Source organism: Squalius cephalus (assembly GCF_949319135.1).
Source record: "Squalius cephalus genome assembly, chromosome: 17".
NCBI lineage: Eukaryota > Metazoa > Chordata > Actinopteri > Cypriniformes > Leuciscidae > Squalius > Squalius cephalus.
The window spans coordinates 9,389,117-9,415,444 of record NC_137138.1 but is presented as its reverse complement, the minus strand read 5'-3'; the positions used below and the strand labels follow the sequence as shown (position 1 = coordinate 9,415,444).

The 26,328-nt window shown below is 35.9% G+C and overlaps 1 protein-coding gene across 2 annotated transcripts in view; it reads right to left on the bottom strand.

The window, feature by feature from the left end:
- ccbe1 (collagen and calcium binding EGF domains 1) overlaps window positions 1–26,328 on the bottom strand; it is a 63,906-nt gene that overhangs the window by 10,787 nt on the left and 26,791 nt on the right. For both annotated transcript variants that reach the window (XM_079847779.1, XM_079847780.1), the window contains 6 exons: window positions 12,330–12,382; window positions 11,279–11,413; window positions 9,209–9,346; window positions 5,492–5,598; window positions 2,710–2,818; window positions 1,685–1,824 (listed from right to left, as the gene is read on the bottom strand). In XM_079847779.1, the coding sequence (XP_079703905.1) occupies window positions 1,685–1,824; window positions 2,710–2,818; window positions 5,492–5,598; window positions 9,209–9,346; window positions 11,279–11,413; window positions 12,330–12,382 (682 nt within the window). The remainder of the gene's footprint in view (window positions 1–1,684; window positions 1,825–2,709; window positions 2,819–5,491; window positions 5,599–9,208; window positions 9,347–11,278; window positions 11,414–12,329; window positions 12,383–26,328) is intronic.

Here is a 26,328-nt window from a genome sequence, read left to right as displayed (position 1 = left end):
ATGCTAAAAGTGTAAAATGAAGAGTTTAAGATGAAGTACAACTAACATTTAAGTTACTCAGCATCTTAATAATGTAAGTGTAATGTGATGTTTATAATCTTTACACCAGGGGTGTTCAATCCTACTCCTGGAGGCCAGAGTTCCAGCACTAAAAACATGCGTCACATGATTTCAAACACAACAACGCATCTCTATGAACGAGATAGAAAGGCTAAAAATGTAACTGTTTGAATGTTGACCACCTTGGCAACTAACTAAAATAAATAAGTTGAAGTTTAAGCACTAAAATTGCTTAAACTAACACTGAAATGTAAAAGCAAATAAAAATAAATTAATACTACAATAGTTTATAAATAATTCAGTCACATTTTAGATTAGGGTCCAATTCTCACTATTAACTAACTTTTAACTATGACTTTTGCCTCAATAATCGATTTACTGCTTATTAATAGTAAGTAAGGTAGTTGTTAAGTTTAGGTATTGGGTAGGATTAAGGGATGTAGAATATGATCATTGCAGAATAAGGCTTATAAGACGTGCTTTATAAGTACTAATAAATAGCCAATATCCTAGTAATATGCATGCTAATAAGGTTAGCGTGCACTAGTTAATAGTGAGAATTGGTGTAACGAATAATTCTAAAATAACACTGATTATATTATATTTGTTTATAATATTAATTAACATATCACATAAAAATGATTACTACTACTATTATTACAACGACTACTAGTACTACTATTATTATTATTATATTGTAGATTATTTCACAAATTTAGAAAAAAAAAAAACTATTTAATGTTATAGTAGGGCTAGAACTAAACCTCAGTCTGAAAATATATGTCCAAGAGAAGGATCGAGCACCACTGATTAAAAAAACCTTGAACCTGCTTAAGTACATCCTTTAGCTAGTCATAATAAATGTGGACACCCAACAAGACTTATGTTCAAGAATGTAACCCACAGGCCACCCGGATGTCATAAAATGGATGCTGAGCCAAAGCAAGTTTATCTTCATAGAGCTTAATGGTGAGGCACAGATAAACGGCAATGGAAAAAAGCACCATTGCACCGTGTCCGAAGCAGACAGCATTAACATACATCAGGATTAAATGGAGCAGTGCACGACTAGGCTAATTATAATGATTAATATAGATGCAGTAAAATGAACTAGTGCACATTAGTCCTCAAATCAGACACTTTAGGAGACTGATTATAGCTGATAGTACATGGTTTGTGAGCTCTCTAGGGCTACGTTCAGACTGTAGGCAAAAGTGGCCCAAATGTTTTTGCGTAACACTGTGAGTGTGAACAGCACAAACCACATGGAATCTGATCTTTTCGATTCTGATTTGAGCCACTTCCATACGTGGTCCTAAACCAGATACAAGTCTGATGTTGTGAGTGCGACCTCAGTCTGAACAGTCACATCGGACTTTCATGTCACTCTAGAGCAACATTTGTCACAATTCTGCACTGCTGATTTTTCATACCGGTGGTTTTTAGTCAGTGGAAGGACAGTGAGCTGTTATACTCCTAAGTTTTACGGTGACAGCTCTAAACAATCAAAACTTGAGGAAAAACTGTACGAGAACTGTCTTTCTCCTCAACGTTCTTCAGCGGCACACCACTTTATAAATGCAGTGTGAACATAGCCAGGTTACTTAGGAGGATTGATACGTACCATTGGGCCACGTCGTCCCTGTTTAATATGAGACAGGTCCGGTGAGGGCCCAATGGGCCCCATGTCTCCTCTGGGACCAGGCAAACCTGGTGGCCCCATCTGTCCTGGGGGGCCAGGGAAACCTTTGGGCCCTGGGCTCCCTGAGAGAAACATAAGAAGTGACAGGTTTAAAGAAGAAAGGCATTATGCAAAGAAGAAGAAGAAAAAAAAGTATGACATGAATGGAGAAAATAAACACTAAATAACTGTCACCCGCCTTTTTGAGCATAGACACATAAATGCAATTTCTAAACTTAAATGTTTGTAATAAGTGAATGCTTTGGAATAAAGATCTGAGGTTGGTCTATTTAAAAAATATATATATATAAAATTAAAGAGCAAAAATGTTATAGAAGTTAAAATTTACTGTATAGCAAATGTACTGTACTAAACATTTTTTTATTTTATACAAAATATTCATGTTGCAAAACAAGTTTTACTCTAAAATTGCTATAAAATCAAAGCCATATGTCTAACTAAGTTGTGTTCCAAATTTAATGTTGACATCACAAAAATTAGATTTTGTTTATACCAAAACTAGCCACCAGGTGACACCTACATGCCATTGAATTTTTTTTATGCATTCTCCTGTAAAATATTAATACATTTCTGTCACAATGTCACTTCTATCACAAAACAGTCACAAAATATAGAATATTTAGTCTCAGACCTTTCCAATGATATGTGTTTAGTCAAGATTAGAAAAAGTTGATTATAAAATAGTTAAAATACATTTTGTAATATGAAACATGACACCGCCTAGAGGGAGGAGCCAGCTAAAAGGGTTTAAAGTACCGTTTTCATGCTAACGCGATGTCCAATTTAAAAATGGTTTACACAGGATGAATTCTGAGTGTATACGCTTTCGAATGATACCTAATTTATGATGATTACTAAAATATGTTATAGGAAAAAAGCCAATAAAAAGAGTGGAAGGCGTCCTGCGAGCAGGACGGTTACAGTTAAGGACAGTTAACAAAGCTCACCTGAAGGCCCAGGTGTCCCTGGAGGACCAGGTAAAAACGAGTGTGTCATCATCATCTTTTCATTGGTCATCTGCTTATTGACCTCTGTGTTGCTTGGCAACAAGGCAATCTGAGGAAAGGAGAGTTAAACAAAACACAGCTCATCCAGGGTCTTGCTGTTTCTTGCATTACAAGACTAGATAAGACCGAACAGAAACACGACATGCACTAGCTTTTTGGTTCTGAAGCTCAACAGAACCAAAAATGCAAGACTTGCAGTTAGTTTTACAGAAAAGAAACCCATAAATGACAATAAAAGTTATTATTTGCTCTCTCTCATGCTGATCCAAACCCAAAATGTGGTTATTTCTTTTCTGCGAAAAAAAAAAAAAAAACTTCAATAAAACAATCTTCATGAAAAATAAATGAATGAATGAGTAAGTGATATAGATAACAAGCCATATGAACTATTGTTTTTATTGTATAATGATGCCACTATGAATGAGCTACATTAAGATTATTCAACAAATTTGAGTAAATTTGTTAGAACTATTTCTTCAAGCATATGTTTAAGGATGTTACGGTCACCTGATAGCAATTACGGTACAAAAATTTAGAAACTACAATTTTTCGGGTTTTTGAAAGTAGCCTCTTATGGTCACCAAGGCTGCATTTATTTGATAAAAAAAATAAAGTATATATACTTGAATATATTTTAAAATGTAATTTATTCCTGTTATGCAAATCTGAATTTTCAGCATCATTCCTCCAGTCTTCAGTGTCACATGATCCTTCAGAAATCATTCTAATATGCTGATTTGCTGTTCAAGAAACATTTCTTCTTATTATAATCTGCTTAATTTTTTTGCGGAAACAATGATACCATTCAAATATTTGTGGTAAGATAAAAAAAAAAAAAGAGAAATGAATACTTTTAGTCAATCTTTTATTCATTCAAGGATGCAGTAAATTGACCAAAAGTGTCAGTGAAGACAATTATAATGTTACAAAAGGTTTCTATTTAATAAAAGCTTTAATATGTTTAATAAATGCAAATAAATGCTGTTCATTGAACTTTCTATTCATAAAAGAGTCCTGAAATAAAGTATCACCATTTCCACAAAAATTATTACAATATTACTGTTTTTACCGTATTTTGAGTGAAATAAATGCAGCCTTGGTGAGCATAAGAGACTTTTTTCAAAAACATTCAAAAACTATACTGTTTCCTAACCTTTGACAGGTACTGTACATCATCTGACAGGAGGGAGTGGCTAAAATATGTGATATTACAAGGAAGATATGAGAATTATAATTGAAACCAAAGTAACATGAGCATGTAATCTGATCTATAAACTGTAACATCTGTGTACATGCCATTTACAAAAACAGGAAATCCCTGAATTATTCAGGTTGGTGCATGGACTGAGATCAGTGCCTGTCTTTTACAAGCGTTCTTTGTGGAGTAGTTCACTTCAAAGAACTGGAAGTATCCATTACCTGCTAACCTCTGAGCTCTGGACATCAGTGCACTCACACGCACACACGCATGCACAGACCTTTGAGGTCTCGCCACACACAGCAGATACAGCCCTAGGCCAAGCGCATAAATCTGCGCAAGTGTCTGTGTTCAGCCCTTTGCAAGCAATTTAAATCTCATTTGTCATTGTTTCTGGTTTTGATTTGTGTCGGGTTCCTCAGCCTGCACATATTTCAATTCAGTGCCAATATCAACCACTTATGATGCCGCGAGAGATTAGCAGAATTATGTGCCGTGAAGAACAGTCTGTAGATTTGATTTGAAATAAAACACTACAATTCTAATTTAAAACCCAGTGAATATTGCAGTCTGCTGCCTAAATAGTAAGCTACCTTCTAAGGCACCATCCTAACCGTCATGTAACCTCATAAAGTTGGTAATGAACAGGAAAAAAAAAGTACATTTGGAATTTGACTTCAAATATATTTATATTTTAATGATACCATTCAGTATTAAATTACACACCAATCACAAACTTTTGAATGGTAGTGTAAGATTTTTTAATGTTTAATCTTGAAAGAAGTCTTTTTTGCTCACCAAAGCTGCATTTATTTAATCAAAAATACAATATTAGCAGTAATATTGTGAAATATAATTGTTTTCAAAATATAATTCATTACTGTGATGGCAAAGCTGAATTTTCAGCATCATTACTCCAGTCTTCAGTGTCACATGATCCTTCAGAAATCATTCTAATATGCTGATTTGCTGCTCTAGAAATATTTCTTATAATTATCAATGTTGATAACAGTTATTTAAAAAATAAGAATGTTTTTACATCACCTTCTCATAGAACCAAACCTTTTGCCTTCACCACCTTTTTTACTCTCTCAGTCTTTTCCCTCACAGTCTGTTGGACCACACACACAAAAGCTATATATCAAGCCGTGACCATGAGGGTGCTGAGTAGATTTGTTGACAGTCTCGCTCTGACTGCAGAACACTGACTCTGCGCCCTCAGCCCGTCTAAACCGCATCACTGCGTTCAACATGATTTACTAGCCTGCAGCAAGGACAGACATAAGTCACACTACCAGATCGCTCAGCCATTTGGGCCATGTTTTAGCGCTTTTTATTTCGCCTATAAAGTCGCCAACATATCCCAGAAGACCTGTATAACCTGACTCTGACTTGCTCGTGAAATGTTGGCAGGTAGGTTGTCGTTGGGTCGGCTTAAGTCTACGGATTAGGACATGCATATAAAAAGAAATCTGCTGCTTGTTTTAATGAATAAGCCCTGCAGGTGAAACTGGAATAGTGTACCTTCTGTTTGAGTTGGAGAACAGTCATCTTCATCTGATGGAAGTCTTCACATGTGGCCGAACACGTTCCCTCTTTCATGACGTTGTCTGACTTCTCAAACAGCGGAGCTGTAAAGAGACAACATGCATGTGGAATTTAAGGAAGGTTGTTGGACAAAACCAAATTAAATTGCAACAAGCTCAGTAAAAAGAATCCATCCATGATGGCAGACGGGTTGAGGGAACTGTTGATTTTCAATACACATATTTCAGAGATAAAAAAAGTTCTCAATGAAAACAATTCAAACTCATAAAAAAATTACTATTTTACCCAATTTTTTTGTCCATGTATTTTTATACTTAGAGCATTGCACCATTAGCTTAGCAATTTGCTAACACCAAATTTGAATGAAATCAACTGTCAAGCCTTGTGAAAAAGAAGTAGACTTAAGCATATTTTTGAAAAAAGTATTTATGTAGATAATCTACTTTAAAAGAATACTAGTGCAAACTGAATGTAACTGTTTTCGGACACATATTGCATGTTAAAAAATAAGTTAAAATGTATTATAGTTTACACTTACAGTATATTAAATGCAATTAGTTGAACTTAAGAGTGCGTTTTTGATCCACTTAAGCAGTATGTAAATACATAATTACTTCTATTGTCTTTGGAATATGGTAAAAGTGTACTGCCAATTGTGCTGAAAAGCTTTTATGGTAAACTAAAATATACTTTAATGTAATTTCTATAGAAACTTGTCTATTTGTAATTATTATATTTGTATAGTATTATTATATTTGTATATTATATTGATATAAGTTACAATTTATTACATTTAAAATGTATGTATAGTATAATCAACTACTTTACACGTGCTTTTGTATGTTAGTCAACATTAAAATAAGTGTACTTCTTTAAAGCATGGCAACAGATTATTAAAGCAATGATTTAAAATGTACTTTAAAGTAAAACTATTAATTCTACATTATAAAAGTGCTTACCGTAAGTGTGTTAAGAAACAGTCAGGAAACACTACTCTAAGTAAGTATACTTAAGTGGCCTTTTAAACTTTTACAGTTACAGCGCGTACAGCTGTCGTCTATGTAGAGTGTTCTAAATCAATAACTTATGAGATTCCATTTCAGTCAGTAAGATCTTATGAAGGTAGTAGACAACAAGGTTGCTCACTAGCTTTAGGGGCAGATCAAATGTTGCCATCAAACTGTGCCATAAACTTACAACAAAGATCTTAAAGTCCCCCTGTGGTGAAAATCAAGCTTTTAATGTTGTTTTATGTTTAAGTGGTGTTGCCTTTAAGACAAACCATGTGCAAACTCATCAGTCAACACCATTGCCGAGTATTTTCTCCTAAAAACTGCAGTGAACCAAAGACAGTCTCAAAAACGCAGTTTGAAATCGCTGGTGTTTCTGACATTACAAACTACCTTGTAACCAATCACGTCAACGAGTGGATCTCTGAGCTGGTGTGAGTGAATGGAGGCTGGGCTAATTTGCATATTCATAGAACCACGTATACTAAATGAGGCAAAGGTGTAGAGTTACAATCAAGCTATTTTAAGGCATGAATAATTTTTTTCCAAGGAAAAAGCATTTAAATATGTCAGTTTGGTGATCAAAGATGAGTTTTAAGGGATACAAATATTGACTACTGGGGAACTTTAAGTCTTATGCAAGGTCATAATAGAGGCTCACTCTGTACAGGCATCATCAGAATAGTACTAGCTCAGGCCATTCCTGCCAAACGTCCGCTGAGTTATATCACAATCTCCAAAAGCTTAGTTTGACTCATAGCTGATAACCTCATCTGATCCACACACTGTAATCTCAGTGTTCTGGAATTCTCAGAATTCTTTTTTGTACATCTGGGTTGTTGCATCCCTGAATGCCCCAAAAGGTCATCCCGTTTTGCACTCAAACTGACCCAAAAGAGAGGAAACAGCACACAGGAAACTCTGACAGACTGACACGCTCCACAAGAAAGCCAAAAAGATAGATGGACAGAGGAGAGGAGAAGAGGAAGTGATTGATGCTAATGCTAACCGCTAGCTGGTGTCCAAAGTCATTAACCGCAATGGGTCAGTGGACTTCCTGCAGGGAGGCAGGAAGCAATGTCTTATAAATATGTCAAACCAGAAGAGGCTGCAGAATGGATTTTTTGTAAATAGTGAGGTGATTAAGAGTTAAGCCATATCTGACATGAACTTATGATGTTCTTGGTATGCAACCAAAGCCAGGTACAAGGAACATGTTGCACACATGCAAAGTTGTCTCTATGACATTATTCAGATACAAAGGAAACATACAAATTTAGCATCCACCCTTTCCACTTGGCTTATTTTCTTCACATCTCTGCTTGCATTTGCATTGCTACAATAAGACCTTAAAGCTGCCGTCGGCAACATTTTTTTTGATCATATTCAGTGAAATCGACACTATAATCTGACAGAACAACATAAATAAGGTGGTTTTAGAAAAAAACCCGAGCTTCTAACTCCACCTGGAGCGTGTTATTTGTTTTGCAAAAATCCACCACTCCCGGATCATCGGGTCCAATCAGCGCAGGGGGGTGTGAGATCTGACTGTCAATCACAGGTTGTGCACACGCCACAGATGGGGGATCCCTCGCGCACGTTACAATATCACACGCACACGCACACGACACGCCTGAAGTTCGCCTGAAGATTGTACGAAGCGTGATGGCGGAGAGAAAATCTACTAACAAGCTTCCAATTCCTCGGTTATTGCTATCTATGGATAGATTAGCCAGGGCAGCCTACCTCCGAGTCCATGGTGTTGATCGATGCTGAAGAGACGGATGCGTTCACAGAAAATCTGGTGCACACGCACTGACGAGCACGACCTCGATGGGAGGGTGCTCGTTGGTAGTGGGGGAGGGGCATGAGAGTTGTAAACATTCAAAATTTTGGCTAAGTCGACCCAATCTGCCAGACTTGCCGACTGCAGCTTTAAAGTTTAATGATGCATCCATGACCAGTCGGAGCATTTTACAGACACTCACTCCTTTCCACACCTGTGATAGAGAGATCTGTGCATGGATAGTCAGGTCCAGACAGGAAAACGAATATCTCTGGTTCTTCGTATTCAATTTAAAACCTCACACAGCAGCGATTCGCCTTTTCCGTGCTCCATTTCTGTTGTTTGTTGGAAATGCATTGGCGAATCAAAGCAGAACTGTGAGGTTTGCAAAAGCCGCTTCCAACGGGAAAATGGCTCTCAAACTGAACAAAAATCTCACAGAAAAACTTTGGAAATTAACTACAATCCCACAAAGTATGGCACATCCTTCAATCAAATGAACCAAGATGATTCAACATAAAACTACTGACAATACAAATAACTTAAAAATAAGCATACAAATATGCAAAATTCAAAGGTTATTAGAACATTATTTGACTGCCAAATTGATTTATCTTTACAAGCGAACAACAACTTCTTTGGACCTTGCTTCAGGATTACAGGTCGTGAAGTACTTAATTTGGGCAATTAATCATTTTTATTAAGGCCGAAAGGAGGGGGTCAGTGAACAGTGTGGGGCCATTAATAAATGTAACAAATGGGTCCAAAAAAAGTGTGACAAACACTAAAGTACAGAAGAAAAATAGAAAGACAAATTCCAAAAGAGAGAGCAAGGAAACTAATAGAATAAAGATCTTTGTTGAGAAAGACAACCAAAGATCCAGAGCATACACTCACCTCTCTCGCCCTTGGTGCATGTTTTCCCATCATCCTCTAAGTAGAAGCCTCTCTCACACTCACACTGGTAGCTGCCGGGGGTGTTCACACAGATCTGTGAGCACACCGTCTCGTTATTGTTGGCACATTCATCAATGTCTGACGCAAGAACAGAGAGTGAAAGTGTGAGGGACGGAAAGTTGGCAAAGCACAAAAGACGTGATATTCGCTCCTCAGGCACTATAAGGAGCGCTTCTGTGATATCAGCCGGAGAAACAAAATTTGACTCCCATCAAGTCAACACTTCAGAAGTCTGGGAGGTCAGACCCTTTAAGAAACACTCACGCTGATATTAAAGAAACATCGAGAAATCAAGCCCCATGAACTAAAAACAACCTATAGAGGGTGCTAATATCTTCATATGGTTAAATGTATTTCAGATCAAGCAAGTAAAATTTCAAATTACAAGTTTAAAGTCTTCTTTTGAAAAACAAATTTTACTGAAGCACAGAAAATGTTCTATATAGAACTTGGAATGGATCGTTCATATCATAGGATCACAATTTTGTTTAAATTAATTTTTAATTTTTATTAAATTTTATGAATGAAACGGCAAGTAAACATACTTTATCACTAGAAAAAAAAGAAATAACCCTAGGTTTCTATATGTGACCCTGGACCACAAAACCAGTCACATGGGTAAATTTTCTGATATTGAGATTTATACATCATATGAAAGCTGAATAAATAAACTTTCCATTGATGTATGGTTTGTTAGGATAAGATAATATTTGGCCGAGATACAACTACTTTAAAATCTGGAATCTGAGGGTGCAAAAAAAATCTAAACATTGAGAATATCGCCTTTAAAGTTGTCCATTTCTGTTCGCGATTGTGCTGCATTCACTCACAAAAATAAATGTTTTATATATTTACGGTAGGAAATTTACAAAATATCTTCATGGAACATGATCTTTACTTAATATCCTAATGATTTTTGGCATTAAAAAAAAAAAAGATAATTTTGACCCATACAATGTTTTGTTGGCTATTGCCACATATATACCTGTGCGACTTATGACTGGTTTTGTGATCCAGGGTCACATATAGAACCCCAATTGAAACTTTTTTTTCTAAGAGATGATATTAGGGTTCATGGGTGTCAAAATAAATTAAAATGACAAACCTTTTGATTTTTTTTAAAGAAGATGCTTATTAATAATAATAATAATAATAATTATTATTATATTTATTACAATCTTACAGTTTAAGAATATATAAAAAATAAAATAAAAATGAAATGGGTACAGTACATGTACATTAGAGTCTCAAAAACATATAAAAGGAACAGGAACACATTTAATGAGAAATTTTAATAAAATAAAAATAAAACTAAGGGCCAGATTTATAAACAGCTTGCGTCAGCGCAAGCCCTCTTTTGGCGTTAAAAAACTACTGTCAGGATTTACTAAAGACACATAGTGAAAAATTAGCGCTGAAAAGGTGTGGACAGGGTTATTTTTGCAGCTGACCTTATTGCATATTCATTTGTAGGATGCAACCCTTTCAGATGCAACATTTATGGGAGGAGAGTATTCAAATGAATCATGCAAGGTGATTTACTAAGGCTTGCTCTACTAAATTTACTGGTATTTGCGCCATTATTTACCGCCCCAAAAGACTTTAATTCGTGTTGCTCTTGGTAGATTGCGTTGGTCATATGGAAATGCTCTGGCTGCATTTGTGTTCTTTAATTTGCTCGTCGTCAGTAGATCACAAGCTGAACTTTCCACTAACATTGGCACTTTTTTGGAATTGCGTTCTCACACTAATTTGCCCTGTTTAGTCAATCTGGCCCTAAAATGGGTATATGTACATTAGAGTCTCAATAAAAATAAATAAATAAATAAATAAAAGAAAATTATAGTTATGATTGATGCATTCACAACTTTGCAGCATTTTCAGTGTAAAAACTGTGAATTGTTTTCTGGAACATTTCAGTTATTACCAAACTCTACCACTCTCTGTATTTGAACATACTCTAAGTACACTTTTATCAATACATTCATATAAATAGGAGTAAAATCTTACCCAGGCAATACGGTTTCTCACGGTTTCTATGCCGTTCCCGGTCATAGCGGTACCCAGAGTAACAGGTGCACACCACACGGCCAAAATGATCGGTACACTGCTGTTCACATGGAGCGCCGGCACACACATCATAGTCTGCATATACAAACACACCCACAAACAAACAAATATAAACACACCAAGAGAGGACAGTACAGGATTACAAACATAAATCCTAGCTATAAAACAAAAACCACAATATCGTTGTGATTTCCAGAAAATCGTATGCAAATGTGCTACTTCAAATCTTTTCCCTTCAGAATTTTAATTTAATAGTACAAACAAAACACTGTGGTCTAGGAAGCCAGTACTGCAAGTTTCAGCCCAAGAATTCTCGCATCTTTTCCTTATTCCACAATTTATCCTTGAAGAGCCAAATCCATCTCAGTCACAGCATGAAGTGCCGTGTGAGTTAGGGAAATGTGTGTCCATTCTCAACCGGTCCTTTATGTGTTTCTCATCAGTGGAGAAGGGGCAGGTGAGGACACCAGAGAACATAAACAGCATAAAAAAAGAAAAAAGACTTTAAAAACAAAACTCTAGACTGTCTCAAAGGGCCGTTTCAGAGACCAATATACACCCTCTCAATGTGGCAGGGCGAACCGCAGAACGCAGACAATTTAATTGCATGCTTTTATTTGACAGTTACGAGTAAAAACTTGTTAGTGGTTTGAACCCCTCAACCAAAGATCGAGAAGTATATTACTGTATTCATAAGCTAATATACAGACCTGTTCCCACTATAAAAATAAACACGCGGTAATCAAGATTTCGTTACTGGTTTGGAAACTCTGCCAAGCTCTTTAAGGTGTGCTAGAAATGTTAAAACAACATTAAAATCACCCGCTGAGTTATTTCCAAAAGGAATGATTTTGTTTAGAACCCTAATGGGAGACGAGGGAAAACCCGTCCAGAAATATCAGAGCAAATTCAACCCAGAGGAGTCTAGTGTGGGTGTACTATAGAGAGAGAGAGAGAGAGAGAGAGCGAGAGAGAGGGAAAGAGGTCTTACCTTCTGGAATACACTGTCCCAATACAAACTTAAAACCTTCACAGCACTTCTTTCTGAAAGAGAGAAGAAATGACAGAGAAAATGTTACATTTTATTTAAAAGTATGATTAAGGCTTACCATTGACGCTAGGGTATTGTATATGGTTGCCAGGATGTTGCTACACTACTGTTCAAAAGTTTGAGGTTAGTAAGACTGATTTTTAAGAATGACATTTAGGGCCAGATTTACTAAACAGGGCAAATTAGCATGAGAGCGCAATTCTGGCCCCAAGAATGTTACAAAAGATTTCTATTTCTAATTAATATTGTTCTTTTGAACTTTCTATTCATTAATGAATCCGGAAAAATGTATCATCATTTCCACAACAACATTAAGCAGCAAAACTGTTTTCAACATTGATAATAAGGCCCTGTTTACACCTTGTATTGAGAATGTTTTGGTCGATCGGATCACAAGTAGACGAGGCGGACAAATACCCGTTTACACCTGGTGTTTTAATATCTTTTAATCACTTTCAACCTGTCCTGAATTCTCATAAATTTTGTTTCTAAATGCTAAAATTACGAAAAAAAATAATTCAAGCTGGACCAGCCAAATGCGCATGTGCAGTCATACGTGCGCATCTCTGAACACTGACTGTTTCTGTAGCAACCGGAGCTTCTAACAGCAGCTGACATAATGACTTCGCCAATTGACGATTGGCTCTTTTATTTAGAAGGCGGGACTTATTCCTCCATATTTTTGAGTAGCACTTTCTCCCATTCATAATAATACTAGTGCACTGTCTTTGTAAATCCAAAGTCTGGCTGGGACGGGTCAAACTCATAAGTTTAATACTCAGGGGGGTTATGGTTTTATTCAAACCCCCAACTTAACGGATGAGCAATGACAACAACTTCAAGCCAGAACAGAGATTCCAATCCAGTCTGAAACAAGTGTGCAAAAAATGTCTGTTTTTATGATTTTCCTAATCTGATTTGATGTGATATCCATGCCCACAATATGAGACAGACAAACAGAAAATCCAAAGGAAAAATTGTGCTTTTTCTGGACAGTGATGGAAAACTCAGACAATAACATTACCCCCATCCTTTTCCCTTTCTCAGTGGTTATTATGGAGAAGTTCCATTTTCGGAATGACAAGGGAACAACTCATAAGCACTAACAGAAATGATTCAGTTCCAGACTATGCTACAATGATTCCCAAATGTTTCAAATGCTCAAAAAATGAAAAAGTAAAAAAAAAAAAAAAAAAAATACAACGGGGGGAAATGGAATTTGGATATTAGGTAATGGCAATATCCTTTCCGAAAGTATTACTCACAAATTTTGTGGAACTGTTTAGTCTAGTCTCCCAGTGAAAGCTCTGTTGGTCTACTCTGGAAGCAAACTGTCAACAATGTTTAAATAGTGCATATTAAAAAGGATATCAGCATGTTAAACATTTAAATGCACTAGTTTACAATTTAATAAGAACATAAACAGCTAATATATTTCCACACAATCACTTTTACAGCCACATACAGAGTACGAGGTCTGAGCTGGGCTACAAGCTAGTATGGTTTGAATCATGGGAGTTGTTCAAGTGGTGTGATTCACACAGAAAAAACTTTATTGGTTTGTTTGCCCCAATATTAAGGGGCACCATCTACATCTTGATGTCCTGAAAAAATAATAAATACACATAATAACATACTTCAGCTACATGAAACCATATGATATTCCTTTACGGAAATGACATTACAAAATGTAATTATATAGCCTGATATTTTAAATGAGTGAAGTGGAGAAATAACAGATCATTATTAAATAATCATGACCCACAACTTGGCATTGAACTTAATAGACTTGAAACACTGACTACACTAGCTTGTTTTCAGACAAATCTTGCAGTCTTTTTCCACATCACACCATTTTTTCTGCAGCATGTTGCCCAGAACTAATGTGTGTCTTTGGAGTCCCCTCCAAGATAAAGAATTTTCCCACGCTAACAAGAAACTTTAGCATTCAGGCTGCAGATACGTTGACTGGAGTTTGTTCCTTTCTAGACTCTAAATGACTCTAAATTTCAAAAGTGATTTTAAAGTGTGAATCATGATGTCATAGGAGAATCTTTTGAAATCATGATGCGATACAATAACCTTCAAAGGGGTGGTTGATTATGATTTCAATTTTTTAACTTTAGTTAGTGTGTAATGTTGCTGTTTGAGCATAAACAACATCTGTAAAGTTACAACGCTCAAAGTTCAAAGCAAAGGGAGATATTTGCTTTTAAAGAAATCGTTTTTTTAAGGACTACAACAAATGGCTGGTAGGGACTACACGACATTCCTCCCGGGTTAGAGACATCACTAACCCTAAAATTTACATAAACCCCTCCCCCGGGAACGCGATTTATAGATTACTACACATAAACTACATAAATTCATCAACTAGTCATTCAGAAATGTCCTGTTGCATTCTACATGTTGTCACATCTTCTTGAGTCTCTCCATTATTGTCCGACTCCGGTTTGAACATAAACATTGAAATTTTCAGTGCATGTCTGTGTGAGTGCAAGCTGTTGTAGCTCCGCCCCCTGTGCTGGGAGCAGCAGCTCATTTGCATTTAAAGGGACAGACACAAAAATGATGCGTTTTTGCTCACCCTAAAAAAGTGACAATTTTAACATGCTATATAAAAATATCTGTGGGGTATTTTGAGCTAAAACTTCACATACACACTCTGGGGACATCAGAGACTTATTTGACATCTTGTGACAAGGGCATTTTAAACCTTTAAAAGAACTTTGGTGACATAATATAATCTTTTAATGTTCTTATGTCATAGAAGAACTTAAGGTATCATGATGCAATATGAAAACCTTTAACCTTTTAATTGATGTTAATCTAGCCTATCTGCTAATTAAAATAACTAAAAAAAAACAAAGAAACAATTATATGGACCTTGCATAAATAAATATTTTTTTCTCTCTTTTTTTGTAGTATATGTATTAAGGCGGCTCGCACTAAAACGTAGGAGCTGTAAAATCAACTGCCACACAAGTGCCGTAACTCACATTTATGGTGAGAAACAGCAGAAATGGAAAGAGTCCATGGGGAGGAAGCACTGAGAAGTGGAAGAGGAGGGCAGAGCAGGCACAAATCTCCTGCTTTGGGAGGTGATGATGGTTATGACAGATGAACGAGGTGGAGGTGATTTTCACACTTCGACGCATGTTTGCAGTCATGTACACACAGACACTCACTCACACATGCATATGCACACCGCTATAGAAACATAAACAGCAAGGCATGCAAATGAGATAAGTTTAATATACTGTTTATTCTAGACACCAGCTTAAAAGAAATGCAAATGGAGATTTTAAGAAAAAAAAGGTAAAAATTCTCTAGTAATATCATCTTACATGTATCTCCTATCAGAAGATATCTCAACAATGTGCTCAGATTTATAAGTATACTAAAGTATGTACTTGAAATTCCAAGAACTTCCACAAACACATACAGTACAGTATAATAAGGATGTAGGTTTATGTTCACAGAGATCCAAAAGAGAAAATAGTTTTTCTGGTATGCCGACACCAAAACCACCCTGATCCTCCACAAATACACAAACTCTAATATGTCCCCATCTTAACAAACACGCAACACTCAGATAGGAGAACGCACAGAGAGAACAGCCAGAACTGACCCTGGACCTGTGTCTGCTAGGGTAAGCTTTCCAAAAATATTTTTAAAGCTTTGTTTATTGACTCTCTGAGCAGTTTACTCTCAGGTTTCATCCATCTGGTGTTCACAAATATTCAAAACTTTTTTTTTATCTCTTTATAAAAACTCATATAAAAACACAAACTTTGAAACCTATCATGAGTAAAACATTTTTTTGTAATTATGTATTTAGTTTATCATAATCAGTATCATGATATCTTTATTTACCCTTTATTTTAGTTATACAATGTATTGGATGTTATAAGATATGAGGCATGCAAATATAGGATTTTTAGAAACAAAATCTGGACTGCATGAAAGTATTTATTAATGCATGCGTCATTAATATGAATAATTATGCAGGCTTAATGGACAGGAGAACATGAAATCCAGCTGGACCAAATCCCATAATGATCTAAACAGAGCCAGAAATGTTCAAACACAAAACCAAGCTATACTGTATACATCACACAATCCAAAACCATGTAAATATACAAAACTTCACAAGGACTATAATATTTTTGCCTTGAGCGACCCCAGATGTTCTGTTCTGACGTCTTATATAGACTATGGCTACTTACTTATTCATAATCTGTGTGACAATCTCAGAAGCCTGAAAATACAAAACCAATCGTGAGTCTGTGCAGTCTAAGTGTTCAGGTCTGTTTCTGAATAACATCCACTGTACAGATGAACAGCAAATTACAAAATCAGTGGGGAAAAAAACTAGACTTTTTTTCTAAAGGTCAATAGCACTAGCATTAAAAAACATGACACATATTAATGTAAATCCTTTGAATCACTCCCCATATTAGTGGTGTATCTGCCAGAGTGGTTAAAGCCTGACAGCCTGATGCAGGCCAGAATCTCTAGAACGACAATTTCTCATGACAGGACCTTTGAGAGACACTCCAGCCTACTGGAGTCTTCATGAATAAAATCAGACGCATGCTTCTGTGATAAGTTTAACAATATTAAGCACCTATACATTAAAGAAATACCACAGAAAACTATGAAAAAATACTACAAAACTATAAAAATCTGATTACATAATATGAAGTTAAGGAAATTATTATTCTTAACATTGGAAACCTTTCAAAAGGATACTCGGAAAGAGGATACTTTGCTACACAAAGCAAAGAATTACACGATCTGAACAGATTCATATTTCTAAACACAGCAGCACTGATGTGTATGGAAGCATTTTTCTGCCATGGAATAAAAATGTAAAATAAGTAAATGCGACACTTCTCTCGTAATTCTGACTTTTTCTTTCTCCCTCGCAATTGCTATTCTGACTTTTTTCCTTGCAATTGCGATTTTATAATTCGCAAATCTGACTTTTTTCCCCTCGCAATTGTGCATTTATAGCTTGCAATACGACTTTAGAACTCGCAATTGCGAGTTTATCTGAGAATAAAAGTCAGAATTGTGGGATATAAACTTGCAATTGCAAGAAAAAAAAAGTTCCATAGATTTGAGATCCGTAGCTTTCATAGATGTGAGATCTGTCCAATGTCAGAAAGTTGTGAACGTTCAGAACAATTTTTACAATTAATTTAGAAAAAAAAAAAAAACAGATCTTTTTGGACTGGAGAGGAAGTTTTGAGCTCTAAAAGTTACAATATGTTTTAATATTACATCAAACTCTTATCTCAAAAGATCAAAGACAATTTAATTTGATATGACTCCTTTGAAAGGGTTCCTCTTAACGCTTTCCCAGCCAGCGTTATTGAAAAAGGTTGCCAGCCATCGCCACCGATCCTTTTCACAAAAGCTTTATGGCCCCCAGAATATTTTGTTGTATGAATATCTGAATATGTAATATATCAAAAGAAAGAACAGACCCTCTGCTTTAACAAAACAACCACCCTATTTTATTCTAGCTTCATGCATTCCTTTTTATCAATACTTGAATGTGGGTAAGTTTCAAAACAACATTTTGAGCAAAAAGCTGAGAAAATCACATTTTTGTCGTGACTACATTCAGATCGGATTCAGAACAATGATCAAAACAGATGGAGATCGAGTCCATCAACACCCCCAAAGCTTTAAAGTCCTATAGCTCGTCCTGGGTCGACATTTCATTCGGTAACATTAGGCTGTTTTGAATTATGTTTAATGTTAATGATCGTGTTATTTTACATATGCATCAGCTTGCATATAACAGTGAAATTTCCACCAATGGCTTAGTAAGCTTAGTACAATAAAACACAATATACTTAACTATGCATTCCTCGTTTAAAAGCTAATTAAAGAAACTTCAATTTTATTTCTGCATTGAACCTGATAAACTGTGAGTGAAACTATATTTCTATGGATTAGGATAAGCAACTACAATTGCTCCGATTTGTTTATGGGACCTTCTGTCACACAGATGTTTTCACGCAGTAGATTATTATTCCAGAATGCCATGCCACTGCAGGCTGTTACATCATTTACTATTCTCTAGAGGCCAGATTGTAAAGATAAGATCACATTGAAGAGCAGAGGAGGATGTGGGACACTGCAGTGTGGTCCGATCGCTCCAATGGTGTGGACGTCTCAGGAGGGGAGGATCCAAATGTGAACCCAACCTCAGGAGGTTTAAATATGGATGAAATGGATTTGTTCAGGTTGAGTCACAACCAGACTTCTAACCAAATCAATGTTATGTAAGAAAAAGAATTAGCATGCAGTGACGCATGGTTCAGTACAGATCTTTGTAAGTGAATGGAAGAGAAGTCTTGTCACATTTATTCAATATCACCTATTGATTAACACAAATGCTACTCCATTTAGAACGTTCACCTTGAGCCCTGTTCACTCACTTAAGCACCTGATCTCGACTCTTGAGAGCGTTTTAGTCCTCACAGAGCAGGTGCATTTACTCGCAGATGAAAAGGAAAAGTTTAGTTATTCTGGCATGTTAAAAGGGCTTACAACAAGTCAGACAGCAAAAAAAAAAAAAAAAAAAAAGAGCTGGGAGGGTTGTTTAGATACATTAGTGTAGAAAAGGAAATGTTTTGTATTTTTTCAGCCTCTGCTAAATGATAGATGAAAATTATGGGAAACTCCATGAATGAGCGGTTAGATTCCAAGACCATGTCCAAATAAAAACAGGTGCATTAACACTGAGTCACATTCGCTTTTAACAGAGATTTTACTTGACTGTCAGATGTTATTAGTGGGTACGGTAGCACCTGTGCTTTCCTAATGTTGTGTTTATTTAATTTCCCACGTGGATGGGGATCCGGTTACCAGGAGAAAAATCAGGTCTGGATTAGCGTGACCTCAGCCCCACTCACTGGGCTCTGAGAGATCTCTAATTACCTTATAAACAAACAGAGTACAGACCTGGAATAAACACACACACACAGACAGTTCACATGGAGGAAATAACATTACATTTTGGCTACACTGAGAAATGTACCATGGTACATGGAGTCTATAGCATCAGTTTAGTTCAAATCAAATTCTGCCTATGAAGTGCCTGATGCCCTATAAAAACCCTTTTAAGGTCCTATAATGTCATGACAGAACTTTTTAAAGATACAAAATATGTTTTTTTAGTTCTCTAATACAGTTCAAATCAAAATATATTCAAATTATAACACATCAACATGAAGCATATTCTGCTAATTTTGCAAAAGTAAAACAGTATTTTTTTTAAATGTTGGGTGAGAATTTATGTATATATATACACACACACACAAACAGTGTTGGTGATACAGCATTACAATTAACATTTGTTACGTAATCAGATTACTTTATTCAAGTAACTAGTAAGGTAGCGCACTACTTTTAATTTACAACATCATTTCTGTAACTTTATTTTACAGAACAATTACAGAAACCTGCAATAATTAGATAGGTTTGTAATGCATTACTTATAAAAGTAACTTTCTCCCACACTGTGTGTGTGTGTGTGTGTGTGTGTGTGTGTGTGTCACTGACACCTAGCACATGTCAGACTCAAATTTAGACTTAACTACACAACTTGGAGGAGTCCATGAAAGTCGCTGAAAGTCAGAGCCAATCTGCAGATTTTGGTCAGTTGGAAATGACAGATCTCACAGAAAATAGCATTTTTTTGTTTCAGACTATGATTCCATCCAGTCAGAGGACATAAAACATGTTGGATATTTAGAGACGATTTTCGAACACATATTGTCTTCAGTTATCATGCGTTTCCTAGCAATGAGGTGCACATTTCTTGTGTTGTGTTCAGAACAAGTTGAAAGTCTGGTAGTGCGTGATCCTCAGTCGTTTAGTTTACGATGCCGAGTTTTTCCTCTGAAACCACTTTCAAAGTCGAAAAGTGATGGCTAGTGTTTGAAAGTGCTCAGATTTGAATATTGTAGTCCAGCTTTAAGAGGGAGGTAATTGCAAAGGCGCTAATGAATCATGCACAATAAGACCAGGAATGTGAATCAACAAAATTAATTGGGGCCATTTAAAATCCATCCATGATGACTTCAAGCTTAGCATAGCACTTGAACTTGATACTTTTTATTTAATACTCATAGATACAGTTTCCAGACTATCCAGCCAAGCACAGCACGAAGAGTCATCAACGTTCACAGCTGGATATCACAGGCTAACAAACGCATAACAAAATCTCAATTTCCTTCATAATTAACATCCACATAATTGGCCAGGAGCCTAAGCCATTAGCAGCTGCATAAGGTTGTATTATTTCATGCAGGCATCTCTCCCCTTTTCCTCAGCAAAAACCGGTACAGCTGGAAACTGTAAATTACACAGACCTCCGTTAAAGTTTGACGATATATAATGAGTGTGTAACTCAGCACAGGCTTTGTGTAAGTGTATGGGTGTTTGAAGTTTCAGTATTATGCGTGTAAAGGGCCCTATTAGAGTCTAGATATCATTGTATCTTATATTGTATGTCAGTAAACGCCCTTTGGTTGAGTTGGGCCTCTGAAAACTGATTTGATCTTAGTGCTTTTTTAGTGCCAAGTGTGAGTATACATGTTCAGGGGGGTCTAATTGTTTTGATGGTGCTCTGACGCAGAGGGCCACTTCACTTTCTCTACTTTAATGCTTAGAAGAATCTTGATAATGTGGCACCGATCAAGAGCCTGGAACACACACACACACATACATAGACAAAAACTCACCCTACATTCCTCCACACTGGCCCCAGATGTGGTTCCTCGTTTTTCTTGTCTTCTCTCACTGTAACACCACCCACAGGTCTTTTATAAGAGTAGGGAGTCAGTGTGCCTCCGGTAACTCACTGGACTGAAGTCTTTTTTTTCCCCTCATGCTTTAACGTTCACGTTAAATCACAGAAGTGCTGGTGCTTGTTTAGGTGTAACTGCTTGGAATCGGGCCTGACAGAACCAGCCTGCCAATGCAAAGATCTGCCTGTCAACATTTCAGACATGCTGAGGTGATGAGAAATAGAAATGAATTCAGATTGATGGTGTAATGGGCATTTAGCTTGTCTGGAAACCCCACACTGGCATGGTCCCCATAGAATCCAGTTATAGTAAGATACTTTTTCTTTTATTATGCTGATTAAAGTCATTCATATGTAAAGTAATTCATATGGCATAGTGTTTAACAGCTGAAGTCCACATTTCACTTGAATTTAAACTGTGCTGGTCAATTACTTCAAGCTGATAAACAGTGTGCAATTATGACACTTTAAATGTATAGAGTATTATAAAAAAAAAATAGGGAATGAGGTGGGTAATAAAATTAAAGTAATAAAAAAAATTCAATTAAATAACAACTATAATTTTAAATTATATATTTATATAATTATTAAGAACAAAAATATTACAAAATAACAATATAACATTGATTAATAATATAATATAATATAATATAATATAATATAATATAATATAATATAATATAATATAATATAATATAATATAATATAATATATTTGGAGGTGTACCTTTCCTAGCCCTCTTGTTTTCACCGTCACAAGTATTTGTACAGTGATTAGACATCCCAACAAGGAGTTTTACATAACTGTGATGTAAATGAATACCAGGTCACACATTTGCATGGGTTCACAGTTTTAAATGTATATCGGCCACATCTAGAATTCACATCAATGCTTTTAAAAAATGAATTCCAAAAAAAGTTCCAGAGCAAGACTGGCAAGCTGGAGATGTTTTGTGAAACCTGAGATATTGGAGAAATATAATCTCTGTGTTGAGTTGTTGCTTTGGCAATCCTCCTTTCTTTTTTGCTCTGCCTCTCACTCTCCTCTATTGTTTTCATGCCACTCCTGTTCGCAATAAACAGCTCGAGAGAAGAATCTGGATCTGGAGCAGGCCAACTTTAGAACAGAAATCACTTACGGACGATTTAATGTAATTCTGTCGAAGTATGCATTGACTGGATCTGTCTACCGTTTTTAAAAAAAAAAAACTAGTTGGTTTTCCCTGTCCAATGTTTACGATATGATATGTGATCAGAAACTGCTTCGTTGTCTCTCACCGTAGACAAGCCAAGAACTGGAAGCAAACACATGGGATCAGCATGAGGAATTATTTGGAAGTTGTTCAACATACAGTCTAGAGCAAAGTATGAAACAGTGATCAAGAGCTAATATTCCAACAATCATTCAAAGCTTTATTTATAACAGTATACCTCACATTAAAGCCCTTTTCTCGAAGGCTTATGTTAAACCCCTGAGCATATGATGTTGCAATATTTAGGAATCCCCAAAATCTTCAATAACAGCAGTTTGACATCCATCATAGTCCTCTGCGGTTCTCAGTGTCCTTCAAATATCAACACATGGGGTCCGCATACAATCTCAAGTTAAAAATAAAACCGATGTTTGGTCGATCAGCTAACTTTATGTAACTCACTTTATGTAAGCTATGGCAACACCGCAGCAAGCTATCTGTCAAAACACATACTTATGAATAAACCGTTCATCGGCGCAGAGGTGAACCAAATGTCTGTCATGGTGCGCTGGTTACTCGAGCGAGCAGTGAGAACGAAAGGCCTCGCCAGAAAGTTCAAGAGAGGAGAACGGCTGTCGGAAAATACTAGTGTTATGTCTCCAAAACACATTGCCTTGAGGGAATACTGTTACAGGAAGGCATAAATTACAAAGAACAGTTACCTCTGAAAAGTGCTTGGATATCTTTTTGTTTTTTAATATTTCTTCTTCCAAACGTCATATTTGGAGGAACTACCTACCACTGCTAAAAATATCTCTGTCAAACCACAGGATGCTTTGCAGACCTGAGAAAAGTGCCTTTTATCACGAATTGCAGATAATCTTTAGAAGGAACTGCACTTTTTCATGAAAGGTATAATTCATCATGTCTTTTTTTTCACTGGAGTAAAATGTTTTTCCTGTTACATTTACTTCTTTACTCCCCTTTCATAGTCCCATTTCAGCCGCTACAGTTGCCTTGAGACTCTAACATAAACCTAATAGACTGAATTGACTTAGGCATTTATGATATAATTGTACTAGGTACAGAGGACAAGGCAATTTGTCTTGAAAAATGATATTACTCCAGAAACGTGCTGTGCACAGGTCAGCGTCTGATTGGGCAGCTTTTCTGTAAGAGAATAATGCTGGATCAAATCTTTAAGCTTCTGAACTGTCTAGTCATCTTAAATGCTAACCAGCCAAAGTTTAGTTGGTCTCCATGGTGCTCTTTACAGTGGTCACGCACAAGCCACGAAAACAAAAGCACTTGTACTTTTCTGTGTAAAAGAATAAAAAAGTAAGTACACTTGAGGGGCTTCTTGGTTATGCGGCCTCACAATCATCTTTAAAGGGGTCATGAACTGAGAAATCAAAGTTTCTTTGACCTTTTGACATATAAGAGGTCATCATACTATAAGAATATCCTATAGGTTTCAGAACTGAAAACCTCCTTGTTAGTCCAAAAACAGCTTTTATTGTACCAAGCCCAAAGAACGACTTGTTGTCGAATGTGCCTATCTATAGGTGAAAGACCTCCTCTGTAGAAGAAAATCAAAGCCTACTTCTTCATTGCAACTTTGTCCCCGCCCACTGGTGTGTTAGTGAGATGACGAGGATTTAACATTTAATATTCAACAATATTATTGATCTGCCTTACTTAAGGTGGACGATGACGCAAGTTTCTTCTAGAAACAAACTTTGTTGTATTATTTTCATGTTATTACTGTGAAGCTGCTTTGATACAATCTGTATAGTAAAAAGCGCTATATAAATAAAGGTGACTTGACTTGACTTGACGAGGAGAGAAGAGCGATACAGAATCAATGGACTAAAAATAACATTACCTTCCCAAGGATCCTAATGCTAGGAATGTGGTTATTTATTTTCAACAATGTGAATGTCTCAGTTGAGCATTATTTATTTGTATTCGGTACATTTCACTGTGGATTCTTTGGTAAATCAGTCACAATTTCAGCACAGGATTTGCAAAAAGACTTTTGCGATATGGACTCGACAGTATTGCCACAACATGTAAGTAACTGTTAATTCTAATGCCTAATCTGTGACCAGTGATATGTTCATGGACAGTCAGATGTTTTTTGTCAATGTGTCAGTAAATCAAACCAGAGACTAAACGGTCAACTTCACATTGTTTCTCTTAGTAGGATGAAAATGATGTTATTTAAATTGTGATAAAAAAGCGTTCAAAAAGTTTATCAGTGACTGAGTTCTGGACTCTCGCCTAAAAACTCCCATTATAACAAAGTCCCTTTTATCTATAGTCTATGGTTATAATCAACAAATCTATTATTTACATTGTGTTTGCACTCTTAGTTATGATGAAAGCATTTGTTAGTGTGCAGAAATTGAGTTAAAATGATGAGATCACTGCATTCATGCTCTCAACATGTCTGTGATCAGCTGTAATGCTCATCATTACAAGCTTTCATGCCACAATCTAAATATAATGTTACAGATCTAAATATAATGCTATAATCAACCCTTTTCAAATCTGAGGCTAAAATCAGAGTAGGAAAAATGCCTTTTATTTCTAAATTATGACAATGTTTGATTGAAATCATATACTAACATTATAAGTGCACCCCAAGAAACATTATAAAACAATAAAACAATGCAGTTCATGACCGCTTTAATACAAGAGAGGAAGGAATTTACACTCTTTAAAGTGTCTTCTAACTAAGCATTGCATTTTGCATTTGCATTATAGAATTATCTGTTCAATCAAATGTTTACAGCTGCTTGTGTAATTTTCTGATGTGAAAACGCTTTCTCCTCCAGCTTTTCAAAACCCCTAACCTGATTATTAAACTTAATTCATGCAGCACCTGAGAAATAAATTAAACCTCAAATTAATTGGCTTATTGAGGACAGATGTGCTATTAATTTTCTATGAGTTGTATCATTTTCATCTGGCAGATAATAAAAAGGCACTAGACTAGAACATCATAGACAACCCCCCAACCTACAATTCAGAACACCCTAGCAACCACATAGCAACACACTAAAAAACACCCACAAAACCTTAACAAAACAAGCATGCACATCATCCTAGTATCATGGTGAAGAAACAATTATTAAAACAACTGAAGGACTGAAGTCATTTTGCAATATTTTAAATATAGCCTAATGGATATATTTTATAATATATAATATATTTTAATATATTCTAAATATTTACATTTAAAATATATTAAAATATAGAAGAGTTGTTTTGACAATATAACAAAACTTTACTGTATTTTTTTATTGAATAAATAGACTTTGTGAACATAAGAGACTTATTTAAAACCAACCCCAAACTTTTGAACTGTGGGTATATAACAGTTTCTCCAAAATTCCCTGTCAAGCCTGGTCTTATCCAAACCAAACAAAAAACATATACATCAAACCTGCATGAATAGTTTGCTCAATTTAATAATGTTCACTTCACACTTAGTTTCACATTCCCAACTGAAGTATTGTCAGATGTTCAGAAAATAATAAATCAGTTGCCATGCAGTCAAATCACAACACTTCTCACAGTGTAAATGTGCAGAATGATCTGCTACAATAGCCAACATCCTCCACAATATCAGAATATTCACAAAATGTAATTGAAAAGAAAAAAAGAAAACTGCTTTGATAATCACTTTTGGACGTGAATTACATGAAACGACCTGCTGCAGAATATTTATGTCATTATCGTGTGAGGTCTTGTTTTTCCCATCACATTCAAAATTCCCAACCTGAGACGCACATGTGAACGTCTCGGTTTTTGTTGTTGCACATGCTCACTTACATTAGAAATGCCAAATTCTTTGTTGTCTTGACAACAGTCGTAGGGTTCTAGAAAAGACCCCCCAAAGACCATGT